Source organism: Copadichromis virginalis, linkage group LG1 (genome assembly GCF_057382275.1).
Source record: "Copadichromis virginalis isolate Kocher_CV1m ecotype Utaka linkage group LG1, C_Virginalis_male_GT1.1, whole genome shotgun sequence".
NCBI classification, from domain to species: Eukaryota; Metazoa; Chordata; class Actinopteri; order Cichliformes; family Cichlidae; genus Copadichromis; species Copadichromis virginalis.
This window is the reverse complement of record NC_140618.1, coordinates 16251135-16276039: the sequence shown is the minus strand read 5'-3', so window position 1 is coordinate 16276039 and position 24905 is coordinate 16251135. Positions and strand designations below refer to the sequence as shown.

The 24905-nt window shown below is 41.2% G+C and overlaps 1 protein-coding gene across 1 annotated transcript; it reads left to right on the top strand.

Moving 5' to 3' along the window:
* Positions 1-4706: 4706 nt before the first annotated feature.
* On the top strand, positions 4707-24894 carry hk1 (hexokinase 1). Its single transcript, XM_085452675.1, has 21 exons — positions 4707-5075; positions 11159-11321; positions 13690-13838; positions 13927-14046; positions 14190-14285; positions 14409-14508; positions 14648-14831; positions 15042-15197; positions 15297-15384; positions 15619-15764; positions 15943-16135; positions 16218-16329; positions 17318-17466; positions 18323-18442; positions 18678-18773; positions 18862-18961; positions 19049-19232; positions 19354-19509; positions 19731-19818; positions 21648-21793; positions 23005-24894. Exons 1-21 carry the CDS (start codon positions 5013-5015, stop codon positions 23150-23152), a joined length of 2757 nt encoding a protein of 918 aa, XP_085308801.1. The 5' UTR covers positions 4707-5012; the 3' UTR covers positions 23153-24894.
* The last annotated feature ends 11 nt before the right edge of the window (positions 24895-24905 follow it).

Genomic DNA, 24905 nt, shown 5'->3' with positions numbered 1-24905 from the left:
GCCCCTCCCTGAGCCTGGTTCTGCCAGAGGTTTCTTCCTGTTAAAAGGGCGTTTTTCCTTCCCACTGTCGCCAAAATGCTTGCTCATAGGGGGTCATATGATTGTTGGGTTTTTCTCAGTGCCTTGAGGCGACTTTTGTTGTGATTTGGCGCTATATAAATAAAATTGAATTGAATTGAATTGAGATGTTTTTCATCATTTCATCAGGTTTGAGTAAAAATAACTTCATTTTTGTCTGAATTTAAAGGTAGAAAATCATTCAAGCTTTTATTTCCCCAAGACATGTCTGGGATTTAAATAACTGATTTCATAGATAAACATGTGTATGACTGATAAGAAGTTGTAGTTAAATACATTTTGTTCCTCTCTTTTACTTAAAGATTTATAGACACTCCTTAGAATGACTTTATATTGTGTAACAGTTGTGAACCTGATGATTTATATGTAAGTGTGTGTAGAAAATATGTAATATTCCGCAAAAGAGAAAGTATACACGGTCATATCGTGTAGACACAAATCTCTTTACACACTGATATCATGGGCATCAGTCTTATTCTAACTAAAAGCAATTACCTGTGCAGCCAACTGTTACAAAATTGTGTGTGTGTGTGTGTGTGTGTGTGTGTGTGTGTGTGTGTGTTTGCTTGCTTGCTTGTGGGGGTTAGTCAGCAGTTTCTTAGTTTATTGATGGGGAGCAGGAGGAGGACTGGAATGCTGCTGACCACATTTCCTGACAATAAAAACAACCAATCCTCTGTTCAGTCACTGTACACTGATTCTCTGTCCTTGTGGTCACCCGGCTCTCTCTCTCTCTCTCTAACTGTCTCTGGCCATCTGTGCCATTTTAGTCATTCTCCTTGTCCCTTTTATCTGTCTGGCTGGAGCTTTGCCCAGTCTTTCTGTGTCTTTATCTGTATGTCTGCTCGGTGCATTAGCAGTCCAAGCAGTAACCTGAAGAACTCCAGTGATAGACTGCTGTTGAAAGTTTATTAATTAATTAATTTAAAAGAAAAAAGAAGTAAAGATTGTATGTTTTGGCATTTCTGATGAAATTTCAGTCTATGGTCAACTTTAAAATTAGTTTCATTAGGCAAAACTTACAATTTGCGTTGTTGTTTGTTTACACATTTAATCTGAAGCTATTGATCTGATGATACTGCACTGGGTTAATGAGAGGTGCGGTGATCAGTGTGAGGCTAATCCATTCATGACAGATTAGATGATGCGTTGAAGATGAAGACAGGCAGGAAGACAGTAGCGGAGTGTAATAAGTGAAGAGAATAATGCACAGGAACAGTAAATAAAGACAGAGTGCGATAACCACTGCATGACTGATGAATGATGAGGGATTAAAGTAAGGGAGGAAAAATAGTGTGCTAACGGGAGTGAAATACTAGCTAATCTCTCAGGGATTAACATGTGAGAATGCTACCAGCTGAGGGCTACGTCATCCTCACACATACACACAATAATCCCACGCTGTCCTTGTATCAAGCTACTGTCTTCACAGTACAATTTCACAGGCTGCGACACGGCAGCTTTATGTGGCACTGAATGCAAGTGCAGATAGGCTCCTCAAAATATAGCTCCTGCATCCTACAACAGAGCAGAGACTGATAAAAAAGACTGCATCCTTTCTTTTCCTCTAACATTAGGCCTACTAACATTCTTGTCCTTTCTACCTTCCTTCATTGTTTGGCTCGTTCTGTCTCTATCTTTCATTTAAAAACACTCCATCCATCATTTCTCTGATGTTTTTCCTAAAGGGGCCTGTCTTAGGGAGCAAGGCGTCTTTGCTGTGTATTTTTTATTTTATCTTTTGATTGATGGCTCTGTGAATGTGTGTGTCTTTGTCTGCCCTACAAACAAACAATACAAGCTTTCACACACACTCAGAAATTTTCTCCAGTAGATGGGCAGAACTGAGCTATTGCAGCCTACAGTGGAGAGAGCACTGGTCTTATTCTGGATATTGTGTTGCAGTCATTAGTTTTGTGAGAAAATAGACCTTCAGTTTAGTTTCACAGCCCGACTAATTCTCTTCAAAGATACAATGAATCAACGTTTGAATCCCAGGCTTAAACCTCTGAGTGGAGTGGACAGTGGAAGAATTAGACGCCACAATGCATCAAAACATCAGTGTGATGAGAGCTGCTGGACACCAGCTCTGCTGCATCATGGGGAGCCTTTGTTGATTAAGGTAACTAACTTATTTATGGTAAACTGAAAGACCTCTGAGACTGAATAAAGAGGTGACAATGAATATTATTATTATTATTCTATTCAATTCAATTTTATTTATATAGCGCCAAATCACAACAACAGTCGCCTCAAGGCGATCAATCAATAATATTATTAAGAAGAAGAAGAAGAAGAATTTGTTATTAAGCTTCTGAAAATCTGTATCCATTTTTTCCATGTGAAGTACGTTGGAATCAAAATTTTCTGTATATAACTTTAACTTATAATTATCTGTATTATGACTGTATCTGAAAGGACTCCTTTATTTTAGTGCATAAAAATGTTATAATACTGTACACTGATCATTAGAAGTACATTTATATTTACAAATCACAAATCACAGTTTCATAATTGCACACTGGTTTCTCTAAACCTTCCTTGTTTGGTATGCATTCATTATCTGGTATAATTTGTGGTGCCTTGATGTGACCATTTTCTATAATGTTTACAATGCCAGACCTTATAACAGGCGGATTGTTACAGTGTTGTGATTTACAGTCTAAAGACTTAAATAACTGCAGTTAAACTTTTTGTTCTTTGTGTTAGTCAGAGGAAAATTTGATGTTTGACGTGGCAAGTTACTGGATAACGCACTGACCTTGGTGGTATTTTACTATATTTCATATTTGAGTGAAGTGCTTTATGAAACCTATATTTTAGGTTTCATATAGTTGGAGAAATGATCTCCAGCTCAGGTTTCTTCAAGGAAACCATATCATTGTCTAAAATATCAACAGTAAAGTTAACCAGACACTATCGTGCTCCAGTGTTCGTCAGTCTCACACAGAAAAATCCATTGTATTCGTGAGTCATGCATCCAATGCACATAAAGCGGTTTATTTTTTGTTTAAGCAGCGTGCCTCTCATGAGCATAACAAGTAAAGGCAGGCTTGCAGGCAGTGTGTCAAATATATAGTACCCCAGAGAATGAGGAATTCAAAAGCAATAGAGACAGATTGATGCAACAATTAAAAAAAAGACCACAACTGGACTCTGGAATGAATTAATAAACTTTTACAGGTGTCATGTGCTGTAAAAGGCTCAGAAAAGTTTTCCATTAACAGTACTGATACATATCTCTGTTGTCTTCAGCCTTTAAAAAGTAAAAATACAAAAAAAGATTTTTATTTTATTTTTCATGAAGTTGAACGCATGAAAAATAATTAAAAGAAGGTAGAATGAATTTAGAGCCAACTTATTAGATATACAAAATATAATAGTTCTGACCCTAGTCTATCAATGTCCTAAAAAGTGTCTAGAGGCAGCTGTTGTTGCTGCAGTGACAATGTCACATCTGTTTGAAAAGACAGTTTATGAAAGTAGCAGGCTGATGGACTGAATCTTGAGAAAGAAGGCCGAGTGAATGAATGGCCTTCATTCTACTTAAATTATGGTCAAGCAGGTGTAGTGCACAAAAGGAGCGGCAGGTGTGTGTCCTTCTGTTAAACAAAAACAAGCTGAAGCAGTACATCACACTTATCTGCATCACAAACATTCAGTTTATTGTCTAAATGCTCGGTCACGCAGAACAAATACCTTCACCCGTGGGGGAGGTGGGTCAGAAACCAGAAACCTCCATTGTCAGTAAGACAAAGACACTGTGGGACAGTAGACATGTCTTAACTGGAAGGAAGATAGCGTGGAAAAGGCAAAAAGACCATGTAACTTAAGATGAAATGGTACGAATAATAAATAAATGTCTATCCCAAAGATTAATGTGGGGAAAGTGCACTCACATTGCAGTAAATGTGTGAAATATGGCCCGAGGGGTAGCAGTGTAATAACCCCCACTCCTCAAAATCTCATTCAGATGATGAGCCTGTGCTGCTATACTTCACTATATTTCAAGTTGATGTAGATTTCAGGTTGGGGTTTGTTTGTTTTTTTGTTTTTGTTTTTGTTTTTTTTGTTGTTAATAATTTCAGCCTTTAGCCATTTTTGATTCAGTTATCTAATGTGTGTCCCTTAACTTAGTCAGTATGACCCTGAGGGGAAAAAATATTACCCATTCCTGCTGAGCAGTATCCCGTGCCCACAGGAAACACTTCGTAATGTCCTTAACTTCCTGGTATGTCCCTGAGTTTAGAGAACCAAAGAGCAATAAGTTTCCCTTGAATTTCCTCACAGCTAGCCGGCAGCAGTAACTAAAGTGGCACTTTACAGCAGTCTGAGTAATACCATAACTGTGTGGCTCATTGTCTTCCTAGCACAGGCTAAACAGAATGAAACTTTACAACTTCCTTTTGACAGTAAAGCTCAAATCCTCACGTCACCCCCTCCCTCTTCTTCCTCCATCACTGGGTTTGCCTCCAAGGCATCAGCAGGCCCGACCAATAGCAGGCCAGAGGATGTAGCAATAGTTCTGTCTAGCCAATGAGCTTGCAGGCAGTGGGCGTGTCCTTTTCTGCGGCACTCCTGCCTCCCTCTCCCCCCCTGAGTGTCTCTCTCTCTCTGCCTCCCACAGCCAAACTTGCTGTATCATTCATGCTTCCTGGCTTCACTCACATGCACAGAGAAGGAAGAGTTAGAGTCTTAGCCACACATGAAGGAGCTCCGGCTATATTAAACCACACTGGACTAGACTCGGGATATCTTTATACCTCTTGCAGATTATATTTACGAAACAGGGGCAGAGAAAAGTCTGAGTTAACTTTCTTATCTTTGGAGTTTTTTAAATCCATCTGCAGGTTAAGGCGTGTGAGAGACTGAGGAAGCGTTTGAGTGAGTCTGTATGAGTGTGTGAGAGAGACAGAGCGAGAACAAGCAGCAGAATGATTGCGGCTCAGCTACTAGCCTATTACTTCACTGAGCTCAAGGATGACCAGGTTAAAAAGGTGAGTGTTTACCTCTTTCCTCCCTTTTTGATTCTGTTTGTTTGTCTTAGATACACGAAGAAGACGAGCTTATAAAAGATGAGAGAAGCACATGTGTTGTAGAGGTCACCGGGTTTACTAGGTATCTCCATCATAAGTTTTTCCACCACACGGGTACATTTCTTCGAGGAAGTGAAAGAAAGCTTCATCCTGTCGCGAGAACAGACCGATTTCTCGGACCCGTGTCATTTTCAGAGACACGCGTTTTAAAGGGAATGACCCCGGCCTAGTGAGACGTGACAAACTGCACAGGGAGGTGTGTGTGCGTAGTAAAATGTAGTCACAACATGAGTAACGTTTTTGTCGTGATAGAAGATGTGAGGGGGCGTGGCAAAGAGCAAGAGAGGAAGTGAGCTGCAAGGATGAAAGGACGCATGAGCACAGGATGAATGGGTAGAAGTTACTTCAGGGGTCACAGAGTTTCTATTATATTCTTGTTAAAAAAATACCCACACTTTAATTTACCTTCAGTGGAGCCCGAAGGGGTTCGGTACGGCCCGGCCGAGGAGGCGGAGGCCTTGAATAGGTTGAATTATTCATGGTGTGTTCATGTGTCCCTATTTAAAAGTGATGAGTGATGTGATGTACACTTCAGGAAATTTAAAGAAGTCTGTCTGATCATTAGGACCAGATTTAGTTGTCCTCAGAGAGGTGTGTGTGAGAGAGTGAGATCAAAAAGTTGATCTTTTCCAATCAGTTTCCAGCACCTCTTCATTGAATGCACCATAAAATCTGGTCGCCATAGTTACGAAACAGTAAAACTTAGTCAGAGGAGGTTAAATTACTACCAGGCCCACTGGTGTCACAGTTTTTAGTCTTTGTGTCTAAATTTAAAATTGCCGTTTCTCATCGTGTGCTTAAATTTCACACGGCACGGTGTCCATTTAAGGTCGCTTGTCGTGTCACACACAAGCTGCAGATTCAGCAACAAGTCTGTTATCACACTTCCTTCTTCCATTCTCACTTTCCCATTCTTATTCGAGCTAATCTTTGTGGTCTGTTCACACGGGGCCCTGTCGTCTCCAGCTGTGCCTGCTGTGCTGCACTAAAGTCAGAGCGCAGTCTGTAAAGGTAAAAGACATGAATCAGCAGCCAGGATCTGATGTAATACAACACATCTCCCTCCCTTTTTACTCCTGCTCTCTTCCTCTCCCTGCTTCCCTAAAATAGGCCAGCTTTGAACCATGTGACCACAGGTGGACAGCAGGAGGAGGCTTACACCCACACACGCATACACAGACAGGCACACAACGCCAGCTATTTTGGAGCTTTTATAAGAGCAGGGTTTGTGTAGCACTTTCTCTAGTTGTGAAATTGTCAAACATGCAGTTCAATATTTGAGCAGCTATAATTAAACGTGTACACACAATCTGATCAATAATGAGTTTCTAGATGACCTGTGGTTGCCAAAGAGACTCGATCAGCTGATTGTCTCTCCGGTCAACCCAATTCACCGCCGTGTCCTTGACCGTACGTTCCCGCTGCAGCTGGTAGGTCATCCAGAGTACATCGTGCGAGTACGTCTGTGTACACGGAGTTGAAAAAGGGAAGCTGCAGCAGGGGGCATTGTAGAGGATGGTATTTTTCCACATGGTGAGGATGCGTGCGCACAATTTCTTGTGTGCGCACACGTACACACAGTGGAGTCATGTTTCAATGCTTCCCTGAGCCACCTGGTGGTGAGGAGGAGAGCAAGGCATTGTTGAGAGAAGGAATGCAAACAAAAGGGAGAATGAGAAGGAGGGAGGGAGGGAAACAGCGGCAGAGAGTGTGACCTCTTCCTGAAACTTGCACCGAGCTCTGGGCGGAGGCACAGAAAGCTGTTTTAGAGGTGTGTTGAAGGGCCTTTACAAACTCTTGCCTCCTGTCTCCTCAAAAAGGGAAACTGTACAAATAAGAAAATGAAGTTGGTCGTGAAATCTAAACAGTCTTAGTCATCACACACACCTATTTTCTCTACAAACGGCAGCAGAGATATTTTTTATTTATGAGCAATATCGTATCAGATAGTGTCCTGATACGATGAAATGCTTAGACATGAATTTTTGCTGAGTCAGAGATGTTTTTTCTTTTCTTTGAAAGGAACTGTACAAGTAATATTTAGTCAGATTTTGGAGGGGATTTCATTTAGGTTAGTGTGAAGCAACTTTTTAATCCTCCTCCTTTGTAGCTGAGCATCAGGCAGGACAGCTGAGAACACATTGTTATTTAAGTAGAGGAGAGAATGCCCCCCTATTCACTTAGCTAATTGGGCACATTGTTTTAAACAAGGCAACAGAATAAAAACAGTCTCATGCAAGTATGTTAGCCAACAGCAAACATACACCAAGGGTAGGTGGCAGAGAGTTTGAAACCTCTGCCACCTATAAGCATTCATATGTTGTATGAATGCTTATGCAATTGTTGCTTTTACCGTTACAAAGTTCCTGCCAGCAGCAGTTAAAAACGAAATCTAGAAATCAGAACATGAGGAGATCCTCTGATGATAGATGTTGAAGCAGCACTGCGGGCTAACTAGCTGGGCTGCCAGCAGTTGGAAGATTAAATAGCTCAGAGCTGCAAACCTGAATGGATCTATTTACATCAGCTGACAGTCAGTGCAGTGCACAAGAGCTGCACTAAATAAAGAAATGGGTGAAAGATAACTTTAAGAAGACTCCCTCTATTGGCAAGCCTGCACTCTTTTGGCCTGTGCAGTTTTCATTATTAAAAAGTGCCACTTAGCCTTTCAGCAGTTATTCACGTTCTGAATATGATACTCAAGCGAAAATATTGGGTTAGATACTAAATAAACTGAAACAGACTGCGCAGACCACCTGAATCAGTACTGATCAGTAGAGTCTAGGACATGTGCAGTATACACACATGCATAGCGAAATGGATAAAAGATGAGCTGACTTCCAAAATTGGGTGAAAAGTTAAAGATTACACTTTTTCAAAACACTGTTGGCGAAATTAGGAACCGATTTCCATCACAATAACAAAAATGTCCTTAACCAAACGTTTGACCCCCACTGCATGGACTTTCTTAAGGCCTTTTGTTGCAGATAAAGTCTTTCATCTCTTGTTTGGGAGATTTTCCCGTGCTTCCTGATAAAGGCTTCTCGTTCTGTAAGATTTTGGGCCTGTCTTGTTATAGCTTGGAGGACTGTTCGAGCCCCACAAACCTTTAGGTTGTTCCTTTAGAGTGAGCCTGTTGTGAAATTTGAGGTACAGAAGCCATAAGCTTTTTAACTTTAGCTTATATTTGTCTTTTTAATCGATCTGTAATATGTAACTCCAGAAAACTGTAATAAAATTCATTATTCCATTTGTTGGAATAACATTTTTTGTTACTCCTCTACTCCTTGCTTAACAAAGAATTGCGTTTCGTTTGTAACCTGCAATTATTTAAATTTTGCTGGCTCAGGGGAGGCCAGGGCTGCAGAGTCAGACTATTTACAAGGCTTTGAAATATGATCCTCCTGTCCTTTCCTAAAGATGACTGTAAACAAGACATAACCCCAACAAGCTAGATGACAAGCGTGAAGCTGAAAAGAGGTCGAAAAGAATTCAAGATATTTAACTTCAAGCGTTATGGAGATCAGCCATGAAGAACAAAGACGTTTAAATAATATCAATATTTGTGTAATGCATGTAAACTGTATCAGTTCCATTTAGTTTAATTTAAAATCTCTAATCACTGTCTTATGAGTATGAAAAACAGAATGGAAGACATGTTTGCATGCACGTGTAAATGTGTGTATGTGCACACTGTAAATGAAATAACAGATGTAGAGTTACAAAGGGAGGACGTTTGCAAGCAACAACATGTCACTGCTGTTAAACCATCCCTTCTAACTAAGGACTACATTTGGGTGTAAAATACAACCCAGCACAGGTGTGGACTTGTTTTTGGCTGTATCCAAAAAGTTTCCTGTGCCTGCATACTCTAACCCGAGTATGCAGTATATTCGGGTTAGAGGTTACATTTACTCAGCTGTGCCCTCCTGTCTGACAAGAGCTTGTGCACATAATGAGCCTTTATTCCACACACTCCACATTAGGCCCCATACAATGAATCCGTTAGACTACTTAACAGTTACTGCAGATAGGATGGTCACATACATGAGAATAGTACTATGGGTTGGAGATAAGCTTTTATATATTATTCATGAATGGCTGCAAGGTGAAACTAGCAGGTGAGAAAGACAAGTCTCTGCTGGTTGCACTGGATTTGTGCCTTAGTTTCACCACACATGTTTTCTGTGATATAAAATCCATGTCAGTGGCCAACAGTTTTTCCTGTTTCACAGCAGACTGCCATTGTCATGTCACAAGGGCCAGATTTATAAAGGAAGTACAGTTAACACCCCTAAAAGAGGATGTTGCGACATTCCTATGTGACAGATTTGACAATTTCTGATGCCTGTAAGCTGTCACATTTCCCTGGCTTCACATTACACTGTGACTTTTAATACTTACCAGCTACAGAAGCTTAGCCAACATTGTTGAGAGAGATCATTGCAAGATGTGACACTAGTGACGATACAAGAACAAACTGAAAGATGCGAGTTTTGTCCATGCCTGCAGTATTTTTGAGTAGTAATCACAGACTGTATAAAAGCCACCCATTGGTTCCCGAACTCCACACTTTATCGGCTGCCGTGATTAAGTTAACATTGGAAAGCTTGGACAGCAGGCTGTATAATCTATAATCACAATTGAAGTAATGCACATTCATACCATAGATACCTGCTATTTAGGGGTAAGTAACAGATGAATAAAATTTTACTTCTTGGGTGGTCTCCATATGTCCATGTCTCTTCTCTGGCAGGTAATTAACTCAATTAAAACAAATTAAAATGCTCTGGATTCCTTCAACACCACAAATAGAGGTCCAGATCAATGAGACCAGGCAAGCAGACTGACTAGCTCCCTTTGTCAGCACACCTCTCAGTCAAAGCAGCCGTGGCCCCAACTTTTATGACCCCATCTACAATTCTTTAATTAGTTTTTCCTCCTTTGAAGCCTACTAGCGTTAATTAACCCTTTTCCTTTTTTTCTGGACTGAGTGGTTTTGCCATATTTTAGTCCTGCTTCCACAACAAAATGACTGAGTGTGTATCAGAAATTAGTGAGGATGATCTCTGCCTATGCAGCTTATTAGGAAAAACCGAGAAGAACCTATTCTGATGGTCGTCAAACCAAGTCTTTAACCACATCTTTATATAATACCCATGGGGCAACATGTTGTTCATTATGTGCCATGTCTGTGTGACCATTAGGCATAACATCCAGCCTACTGTCGACTGAGGTCAAATGATTGGGACTTTTACCCACAATTGAGAATATATTCTGTTTTTGGTTTCTGAAACCACAAAAGCATCTCTTTGCTTCATCACAGTGTGTGATGTAACACTGGATTTCAGCAGATTGTTTAACGTGCTGTTCCTGAAGGGTCAGACAGTTCAGCCTTTGCACAGTTGCTAAAGTGGGAAGTTTCAATAGGGAGACTTTAGAATTTCAAGACTTGATGGTTTAAGGCAATTTAAGACAACTGGCTCTTTTTCCTGGTAAGAATAATGTCTGACTGAATTCTCGGCATACCTCCTACTTTGCCTTATCACTGTCATTCGAGCAACCCTACCCTGCTGTGCAGTGTTGCCTTTTGCTAGGACTGAGTGACACACAGTGGACTTCCTTGTTTCACTGTGTCACCAAGGTGACCCTGTGCACACATTGCGATGACTCCGATCTGAGAAATTGATCTGATTATTTTGGAATAAAGCTATATAAGAAATCTTCATTACTGGTATATTATCCAGCTACAGGTTATCTAACATTTTATGATATCGAAGCAGGTTATCTTTATGCATGAGTCCAATCATTATGAGATAGGGAGTCATATTTACGATATCCTCATGCTTGGTCATTGTCACTGTGTGTGTGTGTGTGTGTGTGTGTGTGTGTGTCAGTTAGAAGTGTATTTATTGCAGACAGATGCTTAATAGTTTAGATGGAAATAATTTCTATTTTTTGTTTGTCGTTATTTTTACTCTTAGATCGATAAGTACCTGTACTCCATGCGTTTCTCTGATGAGACGTTACTGGACATCACGCAGCGATTTCGCAAGGAGCTGGTCACAGGACTGGGTCGGGATACTAACGCCACTGCTACACTGAAGATGCTGCCAACATTTGTACGCTCAATCCCCGATGGATCAGGTTAGTCCATCTAAACCTGCTTTTATATCACTGTATCAGGGAACAGAAGCCAGTCTCCACAGGCAGTAAAGGCTTGGTAAAGTCCATGAGGTCATTTATATTTAGATCATATTTCTTCATGTTTGGTGTGTGAAAGTGTAGAAAAGCTTTACAGCTCAGAAACAGGAACACTGACCTTAGAGTTGCAGATCCAGGAATATCCTTTTATTATGCAGGTCAGTAAAATTCAGAGAAAACCTTAATGGGACAGTGTTTTGTAGAGAGTGTGTTATGCAGGAGCAAGGTGACAGACGGTCCCTTATCTTTTACTTGCTGTACTTCTGGGAGCATCGGTCCAACGAAGACTGACTTTTGTTACTTATGCACAGTCATCATCATTAACAGCAAAGCTCTTTGAATGAACACAACATTTCTGCCTTGCAACAAGTCTACTTTAGTTTACAGTGTAAGAGCTGTGAGCCCTGACACACATTACACACATAAATCAGAGATTAGCACTAATCCTGCTGCCATTGTTGGAGAAGACATCACTGTGAAAGCTGGTCCTAAACTTACAGAAATGCACATGGAGTCAATTAGAGTTATATAAAAAATTCAAGGAAATTAGTTACTGTTGCAGTTGCAGACGAGGTGTAATAGCTCAGCCAGTGTTGCTTTGTAGCACAGTTTTTTACTTATTTTAATTCACAAATAAATAATTTGTGAACAGGAATTTTACTCCCTGATTTTTAAAGAGAGACAGCTTGATGTGTGGTGATTTAAAGTGAACAGATTTTTACAGCACTTGTCTATTCAGGGTTGTGGGGGGTTTGAAGCCTATCCCAGGTGTCACAGGGTGAAAGTGCAGGTACTCCCTAGGTCACCAGTCTGTTTGGGGGCTGTTTCATCACCTGCTTTTTTAAAAATGTGCGCAGATATCACTGAACAGCTGTGGGGGAAAATGGGTACATGTAGTGGAAGATATTCGATGTTTGTTGTTTTTGTTGTTGTTTTTTTTAAATCAGGTCCAACAAAATCAGATTGCCCCAGTTGTGTTAATTAAAGGGTACGCCAAATGGGTCTGTTATTATCAACAGTGTCTCAGTCATGTAAGATAAAGAATAAAAAAAATTGTAGCTGTGTAGTTGAGCTCAAAATAAAAGCCAAGTTAAAAAATGCAGCCAGTTTTTGCAAGCTTCGTGTACTTTTAACGCTCCACATGATCTCTCTATATGTACTGTAAAAACAAAAAATTATTTTCCAAGAAGGATGTCGGCCGAGAACTCAATGGCTTCACTGCAGGAGTGACCCCATCGCAAAATTGTCCCTGGTTTGTACTTTCTAGAGTTACAGCTTGATTTGTTTGGACTGACTTGCTGCTCAGTAAGCGTTAGGAAGTGAACAGACCTTATGTGATGAATCTGAGATTACTGCCAGTTTTATCAAAGGTCAGTATGCTTTAAATTCAAATGAGCCATGATGACGCAGCCCGGTTTATCTAACTCTACTGTTTATCTAGTCAGAAAGCTATAAAGAAATTAAGTTCCTCGTTGAGATACACTAAATAAACTACTGTACCATTATTCAGCTAAATATACACATAGGACTTAAAGGGATATCGGTGGTGAGATTAAGTAGTACTTTTTCACAGCCCATCAACAGCCTATTGACCTCTCACAAGCTTTTATTATGCAGGGTATTGTCAGGAGTTAGGATTTCACCAGCCGTATAATTGTTTCATTTACCTATGAAGCACCATTTCTGATAAGCTGTTGACCTTGTGAATATATGTCCTTGATCATAATGCCCCTGGTGGTGGTAATCATTAACCAATGAATATACAGGAAGCCACAGCAGGACAGACAGAGCAAAGTAAACCTGAGCTATTCATACACATGAACAAACATAGGCTCACAAGAAACAGTAGGAGTTTATAGATGGGAGCTTTTAAGCAAACATTAATCTTATAATCTGATTCTTTACCTCATCTTCCTTATAGGCCACTCTCACTGTATTTGTTTAAGCTTACAGATATTAGACATGCAGATGAGGCAGTGACATTGGACACATTCAATGCTTTCTGTAGGTAGAAGTCTCAAACACTAATGCTCATGTGTTGCCCCTTTCAGTGAATAAAATATTCCTGAAATGCTCTGACTCGCTTTTTAGTGTTACAAGTGAGTTTTTCCTTTCCCACATGGCAAAGCGTTCGCTCTAGGAGGTCACTCGATTGTTGTTTTCTACAGTACTGCTGGATCTTTACCTCACAGACTGTTGTTGTGAATTGGTGTTCTGTAAATGAACCTGAACTGTACTGACGTTTTTTTTCGCTCTTCCCCTCTCCCACTTTTGGTCTCTCCCTGTATTCCAACTCTTTCCATCGCAACAGAGAAAGGAGACTTCATTGCACTCGATTTGGGAGGCAGCAACTTCAGAATCCTCCGCGTCAAAGTGAGCCATGAGAAGAAACAGACTGTGCAGATGGAGAGTGAAATCTACGACACGCCCGAGGATATTATTAACGGCACTGGAGCGAGAGTAGGTTTACAGAGAAATATACACATGTAAACAGCTTATTCTGAGCTCCACATGAGATAACTTCCCTCTCTTTCCACCTCCATTCCAGCTGTTTGACCATGTGGCAGAGTGTCTTGGTAACTTCATGGAAAAACACAACATCAAAGACAAGAAACTTCCAGTTGGTTTCACCTTCTCCTTCCCCTGCCAGCAGACCAAACTGGATGAGGTAAACTAAGCAGTCAACAAACTTCCCTCCACCCTTTTCCCGTAACAAGTCGTCACAGTTTGCAGACTCAGCCAAGAAAATAAACACTCAACAGAGACTTGAATCTCTTACTTTTTCCTCTGGCTTTCTTTGGTTGTCTCCAGGGCTTTCTGATAACATGGACTAAGCGTTTCAAGGCCAGTGGAGTGGAGGGGATGGATGTTGTCCAGCTGCTTAACAAAGCCATCAAGAAACGAGGGGTGAGTGTCTGCTGTCATCTCCCTTGGTACCACACTTTAGTTAATGTCATTAAACTGGGATATAGTTTAACAAAAATGGTGCTAAAAGGCTCTCTTATGTATTTTGGCTTTTAAATATTTCAGGACTATGAGGCTGACATTATGGCAGTCGTAAATGACACTGTGGGAACAATGATGACCTGCGGCTTTGATGACCAGCGCTGTGAAGTCGGCATTATTATCGGTATTGCAGATTTACTGTCCATAAAAATAAAGAAGCAAAATAAAAATTAGATGCTTATATGGGAAAAATTGAAGACAAATGGATAATTGTAGCCAGTCTGTGTAAAATCGATGTAACTGTAGGCGTATTTGTGCTTTAGGTACAGGTACTAATGCATGCTACATGGAGGAGCTGCGTCACATTGACCTGGTGGAGGGAGACGAGGGCAGGATGTGCGTGAACACTGAGTGGGGAGCCTTCGGGGACGACGGCAGGCTGGAAGACATCAGGACTGAGTTTGACAGGGAGATAGACAGAGGCTCTCTCAACCCAGGCAGCCAGCTGTAAGTCAAACCAAAAGTATCACACCTTTCCTCACATCATAAAATTAATACTTAAACTGCTCCCAGTTAATTTACCAGAAAACCATGAGAAACCTGTAAACATCCTTTCAGCTGCTACAAACACAACTACCGGCAGCTGTGAAAGAGCAGCTATAGTGAGTAGTGATGCATTTCTGAACCTCAAGCTGAAATGTCTTTTCTGTGCATTAGATTTGAGAAGATGGTCAGTGGGATGTACATGGGGGAGCTGGTTCGCCTCATCCTGGTGAAGATGGCCAGAGAAGGCTTGCTGTTTGAGGGAAGGATCACCCCTGAGCTGCTCACTAAAGGAAAGATCGAGACCAAGCACATCTCAGCCATAGAGAAGTGAGTCACACCACAGTCTTAAACCGAGTAGACAAAAAAATTGAATGATTTTTAAATGAAATTGTAAACTTTTTTTTTTTATTTATCTCTTTTGTTTAGGAGCAAGGAAGGGTTGATCAAGGCGAGAGAGATTTTGAACAAACTGGGTTTGGAGCCATCAGCGGACGACTGCATTGCTGTGCAGCATGTGTGTATTGTTACTGAGAAAACACTTCAGTTATTTATTTATTTCTTTTTGGTTTCAGAGAGGGAACTTAAATCAGGAAAATCATATAAGATGAAATTGTATAGTTAAGTAGTTAATTTGTAACTTTTAGTCTGTTTAAAATATTAAGATCCATGGAACAAATGAAATCAAATATTTAAGACGTTTCTTAATAATTTGGATGGTCTTGATGCATTTTTGCTTGTCTTCCCTCAGGTTTGTGCCATTGTGTCTTTCCGCTCCGCCAGCCTTGTAGCTGCTACTCTGGCCGGCATCCTGATGAGGCTGAAGGAGAACAAAGGAGCGTCACGTCTCCGAACCACTGTAGGCATCGATGGGTCTCTCTACAAGATGCACCCACAGTAAGTGATAAGTTTAAAGACGAACCGTTTAGATTAGTGTTTACTTAAATGCTCTCTCGCTCTTTAGTTTTGTACTAGAATTGCCGTCCGGCATTTGGGAGTTAAATGTGTACCTATCGTCTTACTTTGATCTTAAGTAAAATGTGCATAGTTAAGCAGAATCTCATATGCATTTCAGATATGCCCGTCGTCTTCACAAGACAGTCAGACGTTTGGTCCCGGACTGCGATGTTCGATTCCTCCTCTCGGAGAGCGGCAGTGGAAAGGGTGCTGCCATGGTGACCGCTGTGGCCTACAGACTCGCTGAACAATCGCGACAAATCGCCCAAATACTGTCCGAGTTTTCCCTGACGACTGAACAGCTGCTGGAGGTGAGAAAAGATGCTGCAGTGTTTGTTCTGCCAATTTGCGTTTCACAATATTTAGACTCTGACAATAAAATATTAATTTTAGGTGAAGCAGAGAATGAAGATAGAGATCCAAAATGGCCTTTCTAAAAGCACACAGGACATTGCCACAGTCAAAATGCTGCCAACCTTTGTGCAAAGCACTCCTGACGGCACAGGTAATGCGCGCGCGCACACACACACACACACACACACACACACACACACACACACTTCAGCATATGAAAATATCCAACTAGATAGTCAAAGGAGCTTGCAAAGAAAAGCGTCTGGACTTCTTTAAGTTGCTAGAAGACATAGATGGACATAGTGGACATAGATGTCATAGATGTCAACCAGTATGACATAGATGGACATAGAGATAGCTCACAGTGGACATAGATGTCCACTGTGAGCGACCATCTTTGAACAGTGGCGGGGGTTTACGACACCAACTGTCTGCCATCTATAATCCAGTTCTGAGATCCCTCCCCAGACGCCTTAACGCCCACTCACATCCTGGGCCATCTGACCTCAGGAAATCGCATGATAAGGTGGGACCAGGTTTCACAATGAGCTCACCCGAAACCCTGGCTGATTGGGACCCACACCCATTTTCACACCTTGGCTCATGTGATTAGAGGACCGTCAGGGGGTCCTTTTGTCCCTCTTTGGGGGGAAACTCCCACAGGGTTTAAATCTGGGACTCTCCACCATTTGACCTTTGAACTGAAGAAGCTTCTCGGATGAGAAGCAACTTAAAGAAGTCCAGACGCTTTTCTTTGCAAGCTCCTTTGACTACGATGACCTGGATGACTGAGAACCTTCACGGTCAAACTATCTAGTTTGACCGCAGATCTGTTCGGGAAGAAGGAACCGTTGGCTTCACTACTTCACACCTTTTCTTTCTGCAACTCTTGCAGCTTTAACAAAAAAAAGATGTTTTTCTTAATAGAACAGCTTCAGCTCTGTACATACACAGCAACACACATGTACCCACATAACTGTATGAATATTATGGAAAACCTATGGCCATAAGATAAAAGATTAGTCTGTTTATTCTGTTTTTCAAGCTTACATTGCCTATTAAGTCTTTTCCTAATATGTTTGAATGTTTTGACCGCTGGTCATTTATCTTTCTCTTGTTTTGTTTATCTGTGTGTCCAGAACATGGTGATTTCCTGGCTTTAGATTTAGGAGGAACCAACTTCAGAGTTCTGTTGGTTAAAATTCGCTCTGGGAAGAGGAGATCAGTGGAGATGCACAACAAAATCTACGCTATTCCTCTCGAAGTGATGCAGGGCACAGGGGAGGAGGTGAGATAAACAGCCTGTAATCTAGAGTTAACGGTGTAAAATTATACCGGCAGGTAACTGCGACGAAAGGAGGACTGGTGAATATCTCCCCGTTAAATAGAGGGTAAAGATTAGGATGGTAGATGGGGGATGTGAGGCTTGTTGGTTTAAGAGATAAGTAAATAGGATAGAAGCTGGGAGGAGGGTCAAAAGTTTAGGGACAGACAATTAGAGAGGGACAATTAGAAAAGTTGACTGGCTTAGATTGGCATCGAGTTGACAATCTCTAAAACAGAGAACTTTAAACTTAACCCTTAAGCACCAGCTTAAGCTTATCCAGTCACCTTTGACTTCTTTAGTCTCACTCCTCTGGAAACAGGACAGGAGAGTGATATTTAACAGATGCTCTTTACAATAGGATAATTTTAACACCTTTACAGCCTGTGTTATGTATTTTAGCGTTATCACATGTTTCTCAGTAATTCTCAGAGGTCCCATTATTCAAAGCAAGTGGCCATTAATGAATCAGATTTGCCACGCAGATCATTTTAAATGTCTTTGAAATCATCTGTGTCCTAATATAACAATGCATTTCACACACAATGCATCAGATTAGTGCATGGGCAAAAAAATAATACATTTAACCACAACACTCTAAACTGCATCATTCTTGAATTCCTCTAATTGAAATTATGCAGCGTTTTGGATGTTAAGCCACTAGTAAGTATCACAGTACATGCAGAGAGAGACTTTCCTCTGGTTTCTGTGATGAGGAGCAAATACGGTCTTATGGCGTAAAGTGCTTTGAGTCATCATTAAGACTAGTGATGTACTTTACAAATGCAATTTTTAATGTGTCACTTTTTTATTTTTCCAGTTGTTCGATCACATCGTGCACTGTATCAGTGACTTCCTGGACTACATGGGGATGAAGAATGCCCGTCTTCCTCTGGGCTTCACCTTCTCCTTCCCCTGCCGACAGACCAGCCTGGACGCTGTGAGTAATACTCCTGCTTCTTCGTCTTTTATGTACAGCCCTGTACTTTCTTCTATACTCTGAGAGTCTTAAACTGGCTGTATTGCAAACTAAAGCTGTGATTTATGCATAACTTGTCCACCGTTAAGCAACATCAAGAGGGGAAAAAAAGCCAAATAACATTTCATGAACTGATGCCTGAGCCATCCATGAAGTTGTCACATGATAAACTAAACTTGTGTGCGTCTGTGTACAGGGCATCTTGGTGACATGGACCAAAGGCTTCAAGGCGACAGACTGCGAAGGGGAAGATGTGGTGGGACTGTTGAGGGACGCCATTAGGAGGAGAGAGGTATGAGGATATGAGGAGCAGCATCACTCAGTACAACATGGAATCATGGTGTTTTTGTGGCACGTCATATTGTTTGTCTGGTCTGCAGGAATTTGATCTGGACGTGGTTGCTGTAGTGAATGATACAGTGGGAACCATGATGACCTGTGCCTATGAAGAACCCACCTGTGAAGTTGGTCTTATCGCCGGTTAGTTCACCTTAAAGTAACACTTGTTTTTATAAAATATTCAGCTTTTTTGTGCTATATCTATATAATGCGTCTCTCTGATTACAGGTACTGGCAGTAATGCGTGTTACATGGAAGAGATGAAGAACGTTGAGATGATTGAGGGCGATGAGGGTCAGATGTGTGTCAACATGGAGTGGGGAGCTTTTGGAGACAACGGATGCCTGGACGACATCAGGACAGAGTACGACCGTTCTGTGGACGACTTCTCCCTAAACCCGGGGAAACAAAGGTGCCTCATACACACCATCCCATGCTTGAAAAGATACAGGGCATTCATTCCTATCTTTGAGGTGCATGTAAATACCGTATATTTATGTTTCCTTTGTCTTTGCTTGAATTCTGCATTTTAGATATGAGAAAATGATCAGCGGCATGTACCTCGGTGAAATCGTGCGGAACATCCTCATCGACATGACCAAAAAAGGATTCCTGTTCAGAGGACAGATTTCTGAAACACTAAAGACCAGAAGCATCTTTGAAACAAAGTTCCTGTCACAGATAGAAAGGTAAACAATGAACGCTATCTTTGTTTGCGTCTAATAAGAGTGTCAGTTCACCCTTCCACGAGATAAGAAGTCATCTGGACAGGAGATTATACTCCATTAGCACCGCTTGCTATCGTACCACTGATTGTGTTGTCTATTTAATGATAAGATATTGCTCCTGTCTCCTTACTAAAGTTTCATTTGTCATCTTTTAATGACTTTCTGTATGTGTCTTTGTACAGTGACAGATTGGCTTTGCTGCAGGTGCGATCAATCCTGCAACACTTGGGCCTGGACAGCACCTGTGATGACAGTATCATAGTCAAAGAGGTAAAGAAGAGTTAGTTAGTTAGTAATCAAAGTCTTAGACTTGCATTTGGACACTGAGAGAGAACCATAATACTATCTTGTTAGCCTTATTTTATGAAAGACTATGTGACACAGGAGTAGGAGAGAAACTGAAACTTGGGCTGTATTTGTTCTCAGTTTGACTGATATGTACAGTGGGGCAAAAAAGTATTTAGTCAGCCACCGATTGTGCAAGTTCCCCCACTTAAAATGATGACAGAGGTCAGTAATTTGCACCAGAGGTACACTTCAACTGTGAGAGACAGAATGTGGAAAAAAAATCCATGAATTCACATGGTAGGATTTGTAAAGAATTTATTCGTAAATTAGGGTGGAAAATAAGTATTTGGTCACCTCAAACAAGGAAAATCTCTGGCCCTCACAGACCTGTAACGTCTTCTGTAAGAAGCTTTTCTGTCCCCCACTCGTTACCTGTATGAATGGCACCTGTTTGAACTCATCATCTGTATAAAAGACACCTGTCCACAGCCTCAAACAGTCAGACTCCAAACTCCGCCATGGCCAAGACCAAAGAGCTTTCGAAGGACACCAGGAAAAGTATTGTAGACCTGCACCAGACTGGGAAGAGTGAATCTACAATAGGCAAGCAGCTTGGTGTGAAAAAATCAACTGTGGGAGCAATCATCAGAAAATGGAAGACATACAAGACCACTGATAATCTCCCTCGATCTGGGGCTCCACGCAAGATCTCATCCCGTGGGGTCAAAATGATCATGAGAACGGTGAGCAAAGATCCCAGAACCACACGGGGGGACCTGGTGAATGACCTGCAGAGAGCTGGGACCAAAGTAACAAAGGTCACCATCAGTAACACACTACAACGGCAGGGAATCAAATCCCGCAGTGCCAGACGTGTTCCGCTGCTGAAGCCAGTGCATGTCCAGGCCCGTGTGAAGTTTGCCAGAGAGCACATGGATGATACAGCAGAGGATTGGGAGAATGTCATGTGGTCAGATGAAACCAAAGTAGAACTTTTTGGTATAAACTCAACTCGTCGTGTTTGGAGGAAGAAGAATACTGAGTTGCATCCCAAGAACACCATACCTACTGTGAAGCATGGGGGTGGAAACATCATGCTATGGGGCTGTTTTTCTGCCAAGGGGACAGGACGACTGATCCGTGTTAAGGACAGAATGAATGGGGCCATGTATCGTGAGATTTTGAGCCAAAACCTCCTTCCATCAGTGAGAACTTTGAAGATGAAACGAGGCTGGGTCTTCCAACATGACAATGATCCAAAACACACCGCCCGGGCAACAAAGGAGTGGCTCCGTAAGAAGCATTTGAAAGTCCTGGAGTGGCCTAGCCAGTCTCCAGACCTCAACCCCATAGAAAATCTGTGGCGGGAGTTGAAAGTCCGTGTTGCTCGGCGACAGCCCCAAAACATCACTGCTCTCGAGAAGATCTGCATGGAGGAATGGGCCAAAATACCAGCTACTGTGTGTGCAAACCTGGTAAAGACCTATAGTAATCGATTGACCTCTGTTATTGCCAACAAAGGTTATGTTACAAAGTATTGAGTTGTATTTTTGTTATTGACCAAATACTTATTTTCCACCCTGATTTACGAATAAATTCTTTACAAATCCTACCATGTGGATTCATGGAATTTTTTTTCACATTCTGTCTCTCACAGTTGAAGTGTACCTCTGGTGCAAATTACTGACCTCTGTCATCATTTTAAGTGGGGGAACTTGCACAATCGGTGGCTGACTAAATACTTTTTTGCCCCACTGTACTTGTGTGGCTCAAAAAGCTGTTGCAATAATGATAAATGTCTTCTTTGTTAGGTTTGTGGAACAGTGTCACGTCGTGCAGCTCAGCTATGTGGCGCAGGAATGGCGGCAGTGGTCGATAAGATTAGAGAGAACCGTGGACTGGACCATTTGGACATCACCGTAGGGGTAGACGGGACCCTGTACAAATTACATCCACAGTAAGTTTAATCCATTAATTTATTTATTATTTCATATGTTAAAAATAATTCACTGGCAACTGAAGTGAAGAGGAATATGATGACCTCATAAGCTGCTGTGTTATGTCACCATTTTCACAAAAAAGTATCTTTGTAGTTACAATAATAACGCAGCAGACAGACAAATAGAAATGATAGTAGGCTCATCGAGTTAAGAAGAGCACCAGGCTGCTAACAGAAAGGATCATTCTTTGCTACTTTTTAAAAGGTTTTGTGAAAGTATTTTTTTTCTTAGTCATGGTGATAAATTTATTTGGAAGTAAGCTAAATGAGCTAAAAGTAAGCATTTGACATTAAATAGCAGTCGCAAGATAGCCAATGCAAAAATCCTTTATGATAAATGGATGATCCCGAAGTGTCAAAGTAGCATATTAACTAAAGCGTACACATAGCACAGAGAGTCTTGTGTCAAGTTGAGTCTTGCTTCAGTCCTGTTATAACTGCATATGAGATTCACTGCACAATGCAAGAGAAAAACCTCAGGTTAAGTAAATATTCTCTGCCCGTTTGTTCTTATGTCCAGTGTCACCACAAGAGCACTGCTTAGGAGACATAGTCATTAATAGGTCATTGGTTTGGACATGTTTTCGAACGAACGAATCAGTGGCAAGTTGATTTATTGTGCCTTAACCCTTGAGCTGACACATAAGCTTTCCTTTATTTATAAGATGGTGGTGCAGATCCGATTTTAAACTGTCATTAACTCTCCAAATCCCGTGTGGAAAGTCTGTGTGATGGCTGATTGCATTGTTTTGTGAAACCAGTCCAGATAATACTCCTGTGAATTCAAAGCTAGCAAGTAGCTATCTCCTGCACACCCCGAAACATCTCCACTGTGGTACTGCAGCTGATAGAAATGAGCTCCTGCTGTGTGCTAAAGCTGAGGAAGCAAAACTGCAGGCAGTGTCCGTATCTGATTCTCTGATTTCTTTTTTGGATGTGTGAAAACAACTTTTATTTTATGCTAAGCTATGCAGAAAAGCCTGTTTCCCGGTTAGATAGTAGTGGCCTGGTTGTCTTTCTTTTGTTTTTGAACATGATTCATTTTGGCGAGGAGATGGTAAACCATACCTTCGCTCCCTCTTGTGTCACTTTCACACCCATTAACCGTATCATCAGACTGGCTCTTTTTGCTTTTCTGTCTAACGTGTACATCCTCTGTCTCTGTGTAGCTTCTCCCTGATCATGCACCAGACGGTTAAAGAACTGGCTCCAAACTGTAATGTCAAGTTCTTGCTGTCAGAGGATGGAAGTGGAAAAGGAGCTGCACTCATCACAGCCGTGGGCTGCCGGCTAAGACAGGAGCTGAACAGCAAATAGAACATTTTCTACATCTCACTGTTATCTCATCCCCTCTCCTGCCCCAGTTCTCAACCATTGTCTCCTTTCCTCCTAAATCAAACAAGACCAGTCGACATATCACGCTCCGGTAGCTGCTTTAGTCCGTCTACGTGAGGCAGAGAAAAGGAGAGGTTTTCTCTCTGTTGTGGTTAGATTTATTAACAGCACCCAGTCTCTTAAGGATATTGCAAGTTTGCAATTTCTGTGGATAAAACACGCACAAGTAGCCCTTTGTCTTCTTTTTTTTTTAATGCAGGACAGTCGCATGCCTGTAAACCCCCTTTGTCTCCATCTGGAGGAATTCTCTGGTAACTGCATTCTGTTATAAGTTGCAGGTCAGCACACCAGTTGCAGAGAAACATCGCAGATTGACTTTTAACTTGTTCAGTAGAAATAAAAACGCTCTTTTAGACCAAAGTCTGTGTGTCTGCTGTAGATTACGCGCGTATGTACAGGAAAGCATGAAAGGGATGCGATATATAAATGTGTACTGAGATGAAAGGGAAACTTTTTTTTTCTTCTTTTCTTTTCTTTATTTTCTTTTATTGCTTTTTTTTGGTATTTGATATCTTACCCACATATAAAACAATGTTATAAATACATTGTTGTTATTTATTGTATTTTTATATATCGGGAGATGTTGAAGAAAAATGTTACTGTTGCAAAATATGATGCACACATAGGAAGCCAGCGAAGAAGTTCCCTCACATGGTACCTGTCCTGTATTTATGTGCTCAAGCATGACAGAAGAGGGACTTCTGCAGTGGCAGATTTAGAGAACCAAGTGGTGCTCAAAGTCAACGCCCACACGTCTTTTAGCATTTAAAGTTCATTCCATCCTGTTCTTTGTTCTGTTTATGTTTCCTAAAAACATTTCTCCTCTGGTCCTCTCCGGCCCACCTGCAGTTGCTCCCTGCTCCACGGTTTGAGAACCACTGGTCTTATCTCAGAGAGCAGTATCTTTTTATTGTCTGTAGTGTAAACTATGTGTCCTGTTGTTGGTACCGGTCACAGCTGCTGTTAGTGTGTTCATTTCTTAAGAAGTCCTGGCTAACCTCATCACCATGATGATACCTTAACAGCTATTTAATTATGAAACAGAAATGTGGTGCTAACACGGATGCCAGGGGAATAACAACAGCAGCCATAGTGTGTATAAACTCACATGAACATTACAGAACTTTTAAAAGAGTTTTAACATGTTGGCCAATAATAAAAGCACGTACTCTACTCGCCCCTTTAATATCACCATGTGCTCCTAAAAGCTCAGGAGGATGTCTAAGGTAACTACTGTCAGGCTCATTCATGTAGCATAACTTATGCAAATTGATATTTATTTTCATTGTGTTAAAAGCAAAAGGGAAAAAAAAGTCTCAAAGTTACGACGGCTTAGATTCATTATGAAGCAATTAAAGAGCACAAGAAGAAAATATTCTATTGTTAGATCAGTGGTGCCCGTGGAGGACGGGATATGGTTGAGATGCCACCTTTTTAAATATTCAAATGAATACCAGCTGAGCTAAAAGAATGTCCTTTCCTACCTTTTAGTCATATTGTATGATTAAAGAAGTCAGGTAGCTCCTTTACTCTGCCTTCAGATTGACCCCAGAATGTCCAGTCGCACACAAACGCTTGAATCTGTGTGATTCTGCTAACAAAGGATGTATCTGTCCCACATCGCCAATCAGTCACTTAATAAAGTCAAACCTGTGTAAACATGATGTCGTGGTTG